General features: G+C 34.5%; 1 protein-coding gene across 1 annotated transcript; it reads left to right on the top strand.

The window, feature by feature from the left end:
* The first annotated feature begins 236 nt into the window (after positions 1-236).
* On the top strand, positions 237-9,673 carry LOC126370611 (uncharacterized). The gene is made up of 5 exons (XM_050015573.1): positions 237-507; positions 5,620-5,811; positions 6,100-6,244; positions 7,069-7,202; positions 8,412-9,673. Exons 1-5 carry the CDS (start codon positions 451-453, stop codon positions 8,625-8,627), a joined length of 744 nt encoding a protein of 247 aa, XP_049871530.1. The 5' UTR covers positions 237-450; the 3' UTR covers positions 8,628-9,673.
* Positions 9,674-14,834: the final 5,161 nt, after the last annotated feature.

Genomic DNA, 14,834 nt, shown 5'->3' with positions numbered 1-14,834 from the left:
TCTATCGATCAACATCCTCCAATTGAATAAACAAACATGTTGCTTTTCCAAAACTATTCTGTCATCCGTTGTAATATTTTTATTTACGGTGAGGTAACAATGCAAACAACGCGTGAGTATATAGTAAAACAATTCAAAATCATAATATGGCGTAAGTCATCAACTGCAGGTTTTGTTAGCATAACAATCAACTGTGCCTCGGGAATAGGAAACATCAGAGAGCGTTCAAAATAACGTAGTCAGTCACAACACGATTTTCGTTGAAGCAACATCGAGCCGCTTTTAAATTAATAATTTATCATAATTTTAATAATTTAATTTATTAATTCAGTTTAAAAATAGAATAACTACAAAGCTGTGTTTGTAAACTGGTATTTCGTTTGATTAAGAGGCGTTGTAAGATGTTCAGTGAGAATAGTTAGAGATGGGAATCGCATTACAACATCCGAGATGAATCGGTACACAGTTTTGGTACTTTTCTCCATTCTCGTCGGTGTTACTTTTCAGGTGAGTACATTAGAAAATTGCTACCGTGTGAGATATAATTTAATGGTGTTATTATTCTACCACTTGTAGTATATATGTAGAACAAATAATAACCCTAATAATAATGAATTATTAACATCAAATAAAATATTGTCTCCCAATTCATTGCCGATTTAGTCTAATGCTGGTATAAAGAAAACAGTTTTTTTTTTTAATTATTCGTCCATCATAATCAAACTTTTATTATATTTATATATTTATGTTGTGTGCGGGCATGTGTACGACCGTCTGTGTGTGTGTGTGAGTGTGTGCGTGCGCAATGCTTAGTATTTTTACCTAATTCACTCCAATAGAGTACTTCACTGGGTCTTCTTCTATCGTCAAACCAGTCTGGACATACACAAAATAATGCGTATTTCTCGTTAGGGTAGGCAGACACCACAGAATTCCACTTAATACGACCTTGACACACTACTTTCGCTTGTTCCACTCTCATCAAAGACTTCATGCATGCTCATCAGTATAAAGTACTATCCAGTACAACAGCAAACAGTACCCAGGCAAAGGAAATCAAATATCAGTATATTTTTTTCTCTTTTTGAATTTAAATTTTACATTCAAGAATTGCCTAATTTGGGGACCCCTGTACAATTCCTGTAATATTTTTAGAATATATAAGCGCATTTCTAGTTTTAAGTAAACACATTTGTATTTATTTTATTTTGTGCAATAAAGTTTACTAAATAAGTAACAACGAGCATGATGGTCGACCGCTTTTATTGATGACGTCACACGGACTGATTTCCATACAAATTCAAACGAAAATTTTCTATTTAACATTTCTTAAAAAAACTCATTTTATTTTGTCACCGATGCGATGATTACACTTACTTACGAAACATGACGCCAATTGTTCACGTCAAATTTTACTATTCAATGATTATCAATCAAAATTGGATAAAACCATGTTTTTTACAGATTGACTTGTGCTTGACTTAATTAGAAGTGGCACTCACAATTTCGAAGAAAAACACTGCAGTAACCAAGTAGATTACATAATCAGTAGGTTTTTTTCCATTATATAGAGCTATACGTAACTTTTCGTAACATGCCCGTATTTCTCCATTCTTATGAAATGATTTTTCAACGTCAAAGCCTGAAAAAGGTAATAGTTAGAATTGAATTGCAGTAATGTGTTAGCTAAAGTTGTGACAAATTGTGTTTTTTTTTTTTTCTAAACTTTAATTTAAATAAAAACAAATACCAGCGTGACCTTACGTGTATAAACGTTCAAATTATAAATATAGTGATGTTACAAATGTATAAAAGTGTTCCAATTTCGATTTCAATATCGATATTGTTCTTAAATTTAAATATTGGAAATTCAACTGCCGATCCACTAAGAAATGGTCATGAATCGTATACAGACTTTTTCCAGCAGTCTGACGCAGGGGCTTTCTACCAACGCTTTCTTTCTAGTCCCGTAAGTCTTATCCAAAATCAATCGAAAATAAATCCTAGGGTATAAGTAACGCATCAGTGATAAGCACTGAAATTCGACTATATGAGTTTGAATTCAGATTTAGATCATAAATGATATCACGTTGTTTCCAGGATTTGTGCCTGATTAATGCCAATAGTCTCGCCCCTAATACATGGAGCTTGAAAGTGGCTGGCGAGGAATGGGTTCACTATACAACTCTGCCTACCCCTTCGGGGATACAAGCATGATGCTATTTTACGTTATAAGTGACGAAAGTCATTTAAAAATTTCGTACAAATACAAATATACTTTATTGCACCAAAATAAAAGGAAATATTTACAAAAGACTCTTAACTAAGTACATGGCAAATGGTGGCCTTAACGCTCAAAGCGATTTCTTCCAGACAACTTATAAGGCGAGAAAATATGTAAAAATTAAAAGAAAGATTCGTAAATCATTAAGAACAGTTGTTAGCCCTAGGACTGAACGTCATTGTTACAGTGAATAATTAAAACTCAATAGTGCGGTACTGATAGAAAGATAAAAGAACTGTTTGAAAACCAATTTACAATTTTAATGTCTTCAACACGTTCCAAACGAAGTATACTTATTCATAAAATCTGCTGAGTTTATTAGGATACATAAAATCACGCCTATTTTCCATTGTGGCACGCTAAAACTACGGAATTTCATTTACTACATACCTGGGTGTCAATAGGGCCACATAGAAGCAATTCATCTAAAAAAGACAATTTGCTATTTGTTATTTCTTGTTCCGTACTTAATTTTCCATGCGCAAACGACAAAATTCAATATTGCTTGTTAAATGAATTGCTTCTATGTAACCTTTTTAGGCCCCTCTGATATAGCACTTAAACTTTTGATGGCGGTGGTCATTTACACATTTTATCTTTATTGAAAAATTGATTCGTTCAAAAAGCTAATTCCACGTTTAACATAATGAGACATAATTATTAGGAAACAGTTCAATGGTATTCTTTTCTTATTTGAATCTATCTTGTACTGGCATCGACTCTGTAATTGATAATTGTGCAAAGTATATATAGGTGTTACGAGCGCAAGTATATATAGTTTATTAATAAATCTCATGAAAAACGCAACTTGTCTACTTACTTTTTGATATATTTTTTCATGTCTAGAATACAGTTATAAAGTTAATAATGTCTGTGTATTTTAACAGTTATATTATTATAAAGAATATTATAGAATATCTACGGTAATTTCGAAAGAACGAGTTACTTCATGGCCCAATTTTGGTCATAAACTGAGAGCTTCGAAGTCCAACAATCGCCAATCAGTTTTTATTCTTTGTCTTATTTGTCTTTAGAACAATTTAAAAAAAGAACAATATAATTCGAAACCGAAACACCATTGTCCTGCGCCTACAGGTTTTTTATTTGTCGACTGGTCATCGGTAAAAGATTTTTTTCGACATTCGAAAACTGAATCGATGATGTTTGCGAAACCTACTGTAATTGTGTAGAAGTAAACTTGTGTGTTACATTACTACAGGTTGTGATAATGAAAATATTTCTAGTATTCTGTTTGTGCGTTAAGAGTTTTACCACTGGGAAATTCTTTTATGTAAATATATTTGAATAATTATTATTTTTACTAGTGAAGTTTTATATTATTCGGGCAAACAATACTTTTCAACTTAATAATGACTCCGATTGGTAATATTGAAGACTATTTTGGGTTATTCTTTACAAAAAAATAGTGACTTAACAATTCTTCTTCTATCGCGTGGGTTGTGAGGTGGATTACCAACCCCACCAGCCCTGGTGTCAGGGTTACTATTGAGCCGCCAAAGGCCCCTGACAACATACTTCCATCAGTAAGTAGTAACCGGGACCAACAGCTTAACGCGCCTTTCGAAGCACGGATCATCTTACTGTCAGACAGTCAGGTTTAAATATTTACATTCAGTAAGTTTGTTTTCGTTGCCAAATGCATAACATAATAGCCAATCCGGCATCTTCAGTGCGACGCATTGTTCATCTCATCCAATAAGAAAACACTTCAGACATTATTGTTGTTTGAACACAAACATTAATATCCGTAATGTAAGGGAAAACTCATTTAACTCACTTCAATGGATACATGAAACCGACGTTTTTTATTTACGTTTCCTCTCCGCTTTGTTTAATGTCTCGAAACAATATGCTTTATTTGTTCTCCGTTTCATTTCACATTATTTTTTTTTGGTGATTCTGTTATAATTCTGTGCACTTACCTCTCTATAAACGAATCCTTTTCGATTGCAATTGTTTTTTACATTTAATAAATGAGTGAGCCCTTATTCGTCATTCTTATACTTCTGCAAACCCAGACTCCCAATAAGATTGAGTATAACAGAACAGCCTGTAATGTCCTAACCAAACTAGGGATCCCAACGCTCAACCACTGGACCACAGAAGCCGTTGTCGATTATAACGGTCTACAACGGATAACAGGGCCTCATGAGGTTTCATAAGGCCCGAATTTCCAGACACAATACTCAAAGAATGTATTTTGGATTTTCAAATGCATGTTGAATCAGAACTTATCCGAGAATTAGTAGTACTGCTATCAGACGTTTATCTGGTAAAAAGACTAACAGACAACTTATTTGCAAGTCTAAACAATAGGTGCACTGTTGAATCTAAATATTTAGGTATGCAATTGAATCTGTGCGTCACTCGGCTATAACGCAAACAGTGACCGATTTGCGTTATTGCCTTGTGAGGTCATCAGATGAGAGCATTAAGAATTGCAGTTGTGATAAGGTACAAAAAGATAAAAATCGTGTAATTAGAGAGTTGCGACGTAAAAGAGATATATGTGTATTCGATGATACAGATCAAGGGATGAAAGAAATTAATATAACATAACATAAACTCCCGACTCGATCCCAATAAGTTAGAGGTACGTCCATTGCAAGATGAACTAAGAACCCACACCACACGGAACTTTATGTTAGAACAACGTGATAGCTGGTGAGCCGTATCGCCGTCAATAATGTTTGAGCCAATTGTGTTAGTGAAAACTAAACTTAAGATACATAAATAACTCATTGAAGCAAGTCAGGTCCCGGCTTCCCGAGGCTGGCGCTCCCCGTTAAACGAATCATTGTTATCAATAGACTAAATATGAAGAACGTACATGTAAATATTAAAATTGATATACACGTTGAATACACATGTTCTAACATTGCGTTGTATTCCAAATGTAGGTAACCGGAAGTTGAAATAACAACACATCTAGAGTTTGAAATTCCATCGCAGCTAATAGGCCAATAGGCAGGAAGGCAAAACATAAACATGATACACTCTCTAAACATACAAAGGTATAGCGGCCAAACAATAACACAGATTGAATTTGCTCATTTTAGTTTAACTATAAATAATTAATGTTTTCATATAAGTACATAAATAAAGGATTTTGTTTTCATATCTATCATATGTTTTTAAAGAAATACACAAAGAGAAAGATTACTTTTCAATGATAACATTGAAAAGTAATCTTCATTTCTTAAATATTCACATACGTTGAAAACAGCTAATCTGAATTAGTCAGTTGAAATACAAGATCCTTAAATTATTTTATCGAAACAACTGTATAATAATCAAAACTGTATTTGTTCCAGACGACCGACTTCCAAGACAACCTCATAAATGGGTACAGAGCTCTCATAGCGGACATCCAAGTCCGAACACAGAAATCCCGAGAGGATATGGACACTCTTGTCTCTCAGATCAAACTCCTCATGAAGAACGAAGCCGATAAGGCCATCAACTACATGACTGTCTACCTTGAACAAATCTCTTTATATTTTCAGGTAAGGGTTTTTAGAGACTAATTAGAGAGAGAAAATAAAGTCAATGTAATTTACATCAGCTCTCAGTCAAAACTTTCGACATCGGACTCAGATTTTCTAAATTCCTTTTTGTCACTTCGCACACATTACAGTCAAGTTTATAAAATTTCACCAAAGCTACGATAAAATCACCTGAACATTGTATAGACCCTACGTCACACTCCCACTAACAATTGCCATGCTAGTTACCAGAACAATACATAACAAAGTTGCTAGAAAAGAAACAATATTTTTTTATTTGTGTTGCAGGTAATCATACACGATCGGAAACCACGAAATGGAACCTACTGCAAAGAGAGTATTGTGAAGTTATTAGGAGAGAATCTTCAGTTGGCAGATGAAAATGTCACTTTATGCCTCGCTTTAGGCTACCAAAGAGTTCAGCGGTTACCAGGTGAGATTAACTGATCACTACATATTTTTCATATCTACTGTTATTTAAATGACAGACTGGAAGAAGTGTTAAGTGCAACAAAAGACATTTCTTAAGTACATGTCAAAATAATTGTAAATATAAAATAGTAAATGTTGACGAAAAATTATAACGAAACGAATACAGATCAAAAAAATCGATCTCCGTAATATTGAAAAGCGTTTCAAAGATTATACTTCAAAAGGAGTTAACCTTGATCCCTTATAAATAGACTAAAATCCCTTTGAAAAGATCCCATTAAAATGAAATATCATTGACGATTGCCGTCTATTAACGGAGCTGAATCCGTACGCCAACGTCCTGTTTTCGTTGAAACTTGCGTCTTGTTTGCGGAACAAAAGTATTGTCAACCTACATTGAGTGGATTATTTTGGGTCAGTCTTCCTTGTTTATGTATGTACGGCCATGTGGTCGTACATTCTCAGGATGTATCCAAAACAGACTGGTTGTACGCAAGTCATAACAATAATTGAGTTGGTTACGTCGATTATACTAACCATTTAGTTTCGTTAATTTGTAGTCGAAGTGATCAAAGTGGCATTGTTACAAACAGAACATCAAAGATCTCAAAATTTGTTTAATTACGAAGAAGATAATTGTTTTGCTTAATTAACATACTTCTGCTTCTGAAAACAAGTAAGGCCGGGACTCCAATAAATAAATGCTTCATATCATCAAATATCCACCATCTTCTTCTATCGTGTGGGTTGTGAAATAGATTACCAACCTCATCTCTATTATTGTTCTATTTTTAAATTTAAGTTCATTTTATTTTCCTTTTCCAGAAAAATTACAAGTGCACTTCGAAACTTTGGAAAATTTGAAGAAATATTCTGCTTCAAAACTGTTTGAGTGCCAGAAACAACAACAAGTCGGTGGCAACTGCTCTCACGAGAGTCAAGACCTGGAAAGGACTGTCGTAAGTATCACCATTGTTTACTAATTATCTAGCATCATTTTGGGTAAAACTCCTGAACTGAACTCTTTATGATATGATACATACATTCAGTGTCAGATTACAGGTTTTGAATTCAATTTTCAGTCGGTTCCAACTAAGTACGCAAAAACTTTCTCAAAATTAACTCAAGTTTGAGCGTGCTTGACCAAAGCGCATTTTTTGGTGGATTATTCTATGAGAGGAGGTCTCCAGTATAGTTTGTCATGCTTCCACGTCATCGATGAAGTTAACATCTCTTCGTAATTTTACTACTGCAGTAATCGCACTTACAATAACTAAGTACTATTAAATCCAATATCCTTAAACAACTCCGAAATAAACGCCCCGCTGAGCAGTCTCTAGCTAACTTTATTAACGGATAAGAGCCTGCAGCGCTCTCCATTATCCAGGCCAAGTGCTAAGGTCTCATCACTTGGTTGGTGGTCATCAACCTACCCATATTTTTCGTTGCTCATTTTACCAATATTCCAAAAACCAAAAGAGTGGATTTCGTTTACAAGTTAGCCATATTGATCACTATATCCTAGTAACGCCCGGATTTCCAGACACAATAGTTAAACAATGGGATTTGGATTTTAATCTGGGCCTTACGACCATATAGGTATTCCTTATTATATGATCTTAATATTCTTACTGTATGATTGCCTGTAAGTACAATAAATGTAACTACTCTATATTAACGAAATGTCACTTACTTTTGACTGCGATTTTAAGTTTTGAATATATTATGTCTGCTGCATGCAACTTAAAGTAAACATTTTCGTTTATTCCGCAAGACTACGTTTATCTACCCCAGCTGCCAAGAGTTATAAGATAATAAAAGTGGCAATGAATACAAAATTTTGCTAAAGTTTAAAATGAAGCATCTTTCATAAACTTCTACCGGGACCCTTATTTTAAATTTAAAGTGCATTTGAAAATGTTTCAAAGTACTTTGGTAAGTTGTTAATTACATGTTCATAGCGGCGCTAGGAAATATATTATGGAAAGTAAAACTAGATATATGATAAGATAATTATAGTTTCTCAGAATCCAGAAAGCAGTCTCACTCTTTCTTACCCTCTGTTTATCTCTCTGTCGTTTTCCCTCCGTAAATTATCTCTAGTGTCCACAATCTTATGTTCAGTTATATTGAAGACGTCATTTACATACCAATTGATTCTTTTTCAGTTCCTTTACGAAACGTCACCGTTCCCTGTGGTCATGGCTGAGATAGCCATTCATGGGTTTAAAGAAGTCTCCGACTTGAGCGTCTGTCTCAAGGACATCATCTCTAGAATGATGACGCACTCCGTCAAGGTCATCGGCGACTTCAACAGATGCATCCACAACATCGAAATGCCCAAACTCAAATATCTCCTCAAATTTATGAAAAAGTATGCTTGATAGAAAATCTAGTAATGTTAAGATTGGAACGGCACATGTGTGAACTACGTTTTTTATCACAGCTAAGCTATTGATTTTAAAAACCAATGACTCAGAAACAATCTAGTTATACTATTTATGATGTCGCGTTTAAGTCTCTGTCTCAAAATACAGAGGCCTTAGATTGGCATCAAAAAAACATACGAGTTGATAAACAACACAATAATTATGAAATGAATGAAAACTTCTGACTCATAAATAAGACTAACAAAATACCAAAAAAGTATTTTATTTAATTTTCCGAGTAAAAGTAGAACTATAACATTAGCTAATATTTCTCAAACACTTGAATTCTTATATTTGAGATATTAGCTTGTAACATTAAAGCCAAAATTACACTTGTTTTAAAGTAAAATGTGTTAAATGTAATAGTATGAATGTTTACACTTAGATTATTTGAAAATTTAAAAATTCTGCTTATTCATGGTACGGTTTTGATTATTTTTTTGTGAGAAACATACATAATGGAACAAAAACAACAATTCTGTACCCTGAACAAACGGAAGATGATTAATATATAAGAACAAAGTAAAAATCGTATATCTGCGCTCTGTCATAGTGAAAAATAATAAGAAATGGCTAAAGTTGACACCATGGTTAAAGTTGTAAATTGTTTTGTATAATGATTTTGAGAAATGACAATTTTGCGTATTAGAAATCTTATCTAAGAGAAATGTATATTTATGAGTCGAGCAATAAGAACTAGCTTCATACGCAAAAATCTGCGGTTTTAAATTCAACCCATACAATATAATAATCTTCTTAAAAACAATAAGTAAATTAAAATTGCATGAGTAAGAGTTAGAAAAAATATTGTATGAATGATAATGTTTTATATTAGACGATGTAAATAATTAAAACGGTATCGGCTTTGAATAACTTAAATATAATTTTTCATTTATTTATATGCATTAGGTTATAATAATTGTAATTTAGTTAGACTATCAATTAATACGGACATTGTGAAAGTGTGAAATGAGTTTTTTAATAAAACATTATAATATTTATAGCTTGTTTCTATAATAAGATACCTATTTGAAAAGGAATTACACTCGCGTTTCTGCCTGACCCGGTAAAGATTGTGAACTTATGAATTATTATCTCCGTAACGTTATCCAATTTCTCACAGGGTCCGCTAACTAACCTAACCTGTAGATTTTACAGGTCCATTACAGAAGCAACTGCGTATCTGACCTTCAAACCCACGAAGGGAAAACCAGTCCAATACAGGTTAGGTCACATACCTCCGATACGCATTTGTCGGAGCTTGTGAACTTATGAATATTATACACATTATATAAGATACGTGGACGTATTACTTACATACATACTTCAGATCACGACCACTAAATTTTAAATGGTGTGCTCACGAGCCCGCTATGTGCGAGGATCTTTTCCAATAACATTGGCTATATAAGGTACATGCGAGCACATGAACGTCGGGAGTTGAAGCAGTCGCCGCCGTAGCCGAAATCGGCTGATCACATCAATTAATATCCCATTGGGTAGTCAGAGGAACATCCACCGTAATATAAACTAAGTACCCGTAATATAACTAGTCACCGAGCATTCTGTGAGACGTATTACTAATGTAGTAACCATTACCCAATCTGTGGTATTACCATTATTCCTTATTCTATGGTATTACTCAAAAATAAACCAATCATCAGCTCCGTTTTACCGGTACATTTTTCTCGGGTTTTAAAGTTAATAAAAGACAAGGTTTGACAATCAGGAAAAGTAATTTGTAAAATTAAACGTTAAAAGTTTTGTATCACGTAAAAATAGAATTCTTAACACTTTCTAATATTAAATCACTTTCTTCTACTTCGAAAAAGTAATACTCCATGCATTTTTTTTACTTAAACATATTAGATTGTGGCACATGCAAAATCAAGTAAAGAGTGATTGCCATATCAAAGCAAGAATTCCTGATGAAATTTCCTATAGTTATAATATAATCTTTGACTATGGCAATAAAACATTTTCAATGTTTTCTTTGATCATGAATCTATTTTATCGTCAAAAAACCAGTGAAAAGTAAGTACATATTATGTGCTTCACATTCAACAAGTCACGTCAAAAAAAAGTACATATACTACTACAAACTTATTTGTATAAACAGATGACACACGGTAAATTGATTAACCAAGTATATACTATATTTCCCACACTTCTTTTCACAATGGTTTATTCACTCATTTCAAATGCAAATGCAACTACTCAAATAAAATTGTGGAAGTATAAATGTGCTGGTGTTTACTGCCCCCGGAGGGAACAAGCGGTATATGAAATTACTTTTTAAATTGTGTGTTTTTTGTACTAACTCTATATGGGCCTTAGGATCTGAAATAAAGATATTTTATTTTATTTTATTATTTTTTATAAAATTCATGAAACTCAGCCAACAATGCACCTGTTTCCATATGTATTGCTTTGAACTTCCAATTTTACTTGTACTAAGATTTTATTAAATACTACTTATACGTAAAAGACCTGGTGAATCTCGTTTCACCCTGTTTCGTATTTTCTCACCGTTTAAACCTTCCCTGAACTTTCACGAATATTTCAAGACTAAAATTAACCAATTCGGTTCAGCCGTTCTAGAGTTTTAGTGAGACTAACGAACTGCAATTAATTTATATACTGGGTGTTAGTGACATTATAACGAATACTGAGGGGGATGATTAAGACCATGATTCTGAGTTAAAATTAAGTGGAATTTGTGGTTTTTTTTTTAAATTATTTTCCATTCCATACTTTTGCGACGGAAAATTCCACTTCATATCAACTCAGAATCATGGTCTGAATCATCCCTCAAAGTTTTCGTTACGATGTCACTAACAGCCTGTATAGATCGATAAATATACACACAATTTCATAAAGGTTTCACAAATCGTACAAAAGCTTCCTCTTATTAAATTTAAAGAAAAAAAACTTCGTCAATGGGTTGTTAAAGTCTTTTTCAGCTGTAAAAATTTTACTGCCTTTTTTGCTGCTTTATTTTGTTTCGTTTTGCTATTTTCTATATCATATTTTTTTTTTATTCTGTGAATGTATATACCTACCTCGACTTCTATACCCGCCTTGAGGTATCCAGTGGGTAACAACACATGCCCATCGCTGAGGATGCATCCGACAAACGTGTCCGGCCCAGTCCCACTTCAGTTTGGCGGACTTTTTCCCTATTTTGGAGCGCAGTGTAGTGTTTCGCACACAGTTGATTCGAGACCGCGTAAAATATGGTGACGACCTCAATGCTTATCGGAGAGAGAAGTGGAAAAATCAAGGGAAGGCGAATAGGGTAAATCAGATAAGTATATACTTACTACCCTTATAAACGCGTACATGTAATGTTCTCTTTTATTGCTTAATTATCTGACGATGGACTGGTAACTCTAGGATTATTATTAAGCTCTAAACACACAGAAGCTGAAGTTTATATGAAAGGGCGTTTTTCTGTGTGAATGACTTGTTTCATATTAGACTTTTTTATACAGAGCCGAGGGCAACTTGAGCAAAGAAAATAAGTCCTTATTTCAAATTTTGACTAATTTCAAACAATATCGATGGGAATAACAGCCAATTAAATAAATAACATTTACAGATTTTTCCTATAAAAAAAAACGAATTACTTATATTAATTACTTAGCTATTTTTAATGAGCTTGCAAAATCAGCAAAGTTTTGATAACCAAAACAAGCTTATCTAAGCTTATTATAATGATTTCTAAGACAATAAAGGACTTGTGTTTCAAGAAGTTAAGAAAAACTGAAGCACATGTTATACCTGTATACCAATTATATCCACAGGGAAACAGGACAGACAACCTAACATAGTAATACGGTGCTTATTTCTATCATAATCCCTAAAATACAAAAATTTCTAAACGTAAAAGTAGGACACCATACCAGATTTATTTGCAATTCTTACAGGCCCTTAAGTGCAAATTTATGTTACATAAAGGTAAAATCACCTTAATATAGGATAAAAGAAGTTCGTTTCATGAACATCCGCCAACCTTATTCTGTAATTCAATTTCGACGAGCCTTTATCACATATTTCGTTTCATCTTTCAACATCATCCTCGCCTATCTTTTACAATATACCTAAACCTTTTAATATTTTATAAAATTATCACGCCATTTCCTCTGTAAAGTACAAAGATAAAAGCGTCAATATCATATTAATAATTTAGCTTAGGCTAAGTTTTATCTACAATCAACATATTATATCTATCCGCGTTATTATCAACGATGTAGGTATCTAATGATCGCTTCGCTTAGCACGGTAATTATCGTTTGATTGAGTCTTTAACCCCTAAAGACCTGCAAATTCTCGCATTGGAAATGCTTCTATCTTTATCTTTTTCTTTTTTTGTCTTTATTTATAAAATGTTTGACTCACCAGTACAATGAGGACATCGGCAGAACAAGGTTGGTACTTGAGCAATCTACTAAATCTCAAAGTTCGTTGAGCCATCGTCAAGGGACCAACGGGTCGCGACACGTGTATGAGCGGAGAGGGCGGCGGGTGCGACGGCGGCGTCGACGGCGGTACCACATTTCGACGGACAGTCTCCAAAGGAACGGTACGGGCCACTAGAGTATCACTACTGACAGAGTTAGCACTACCACTGAACATATTCATCAAGTCGCCAATAGATCCGCCTCCGCTCGACCCTGCACTGCAGCGAAGCTTATCCAAATCCGTCAAACTAGAACCGCGGCGCACTCTCAGTCTACTACCGAGGCCAGAGACGGTCGTCCGACTCGGAGTTTTCGGCTCAACGCGAACGTCGGCCTCGCTTATCGCTTGAACCTTCCTTCTTCGCAACATCGTCGAAACAACGCAACACAACCACGTCTGCACTACCACTGAACACACCTGTTACACATTTGCATAGATAGGTGCGCGTGCACAATCAATAGGGCCACGGTCGCCCGCAGGATATAGCTATCGCGTCCTCGCGTGCTTCCGCCGCCATCGCTTGCGCAATGTTCACGAACCCTGAATTTGTGTTTAAACATTTTGAATTGTAATTACTTTTGAGTTGAAGTAATTTGAATATTTCTTCAGTAGATTTGTTTAGGGGGGTGCGTTCGGTGCTGAGGCTGCTCGCTGACTGAGGTGCGTAGTGTGGTGCGTATGGAGCAACTCAGCTGAACTAATGAGGTGATCGGGTTCAAAGGCGGTCTCCGCGGGCGGCGGCCACTTAGCGAGCACCCTGTCTATTTTATAAAAAAAATCCTTGCCACGCTTGAGCCTTCTCATATAACATAGCTCGTATAACTCAGTCTCAAGAACCACATGTGTACTCACGAAGATTTGTGTCTCGAGAAAATAGTAATTCCAGTAGAGCTTCAGAACGACGCGTTGACGCGTAAGAAATAGAGCCTAGTATGGTTTCAAATGACATTCAAACATTGTTTATACGAGATATATATATTTTTTTACATAATGCGTGCGCATCTTAAATAAGTTGAGAGCTATGAGACATGCCTACGTGAAACGAAAAATACACCCATAAAACCCTTAAGAGAGATTGTGTTTACTCAATCAAAAGCTTATATATTTTTCTTCAATTTAAAATTCAATCGTGATTGCGGAGAAAGTGTTTATTTTCATCCATTCTTGTTGGTTTTACAACCGAAAATAAAGTTTAACACCAAAGTAATTTGTTACATTTTACCTGATACCTTGAAAATATTAAACTAAGATCCCAGAGTTGCGTAGCCTAAATTAAGTATATTATGAACCTAATATTTCACTCAGGGAATAATAATATGTACTAGGTACGTACAAAATGAGCATGAAGTAGGTTACTTCACGGATACTGATACCTATTCGTTTGGGAGATAGCAGGCGGTAGGAATACAAAAAAAATATTTGCAGAACTACATTAAGCTCGATAAACTGTTAGTGACAGCGTAAAAATAACTTAGAGGTATGATTGAGCCCATGATTCCGAGTTAATATCAAGTGGAATTTTCCGTCGCAAAAGCAGAGAAACGTAAAATAATTATAAAAAAACACAAACTAAGTATTTCATGGACTTTCCGAGAAGAAATTCCACTTGATATCAACTCTGAAACGTGGTCTGAAATTTGAATCCCTTTAGTATTCGTTACGGTGTCACTAACACCCCCATATGTTGTACTTGTATAA

The sequence above is a fragment of the Pectinophora gossypiella genome, chromosome 11, assembly GCF_024362695.1.
Source record: "Pectinophora gossypiella chromosome 11, ilPecGoss1.1, whole genome shotgun sequence".
Taxonomy (NCBI): domain Eukaryota; kingdom Metazoa; phylum Arthropoda; class Insecta; order Lepidoptera; family Gelechiidae; genus Pectinophora; species Pectinophora gossypiella.
This window is presented reverse-complemented; position numbering and strand designations above follow the sequence as displayed.

Bases quoted from the DNA above. Each gene is read 5' to 3' on its own strand.
- LOC126370611 (XM_050015573.1), top strand. From the start codon at position 451: ATGAATCGGTACACAGTTTTGGTACTTTTCTCCATTCTCGTCGGTGTT. The intron at 508-5,619 runs GTGAGTACATTA...TATTTGTTCCAG, and splicing joins TCGTCGGTGTTACTTTTCAG to ACGACCGACTTCCAAGACAA. The intron at 7,203-8,411 runs GTAAGTATCACC...ATTCTTTTTCAG, and splicing joins AAGACCTGGAAAGGACTGTC to TTCCTTTACGAAACGTCACC.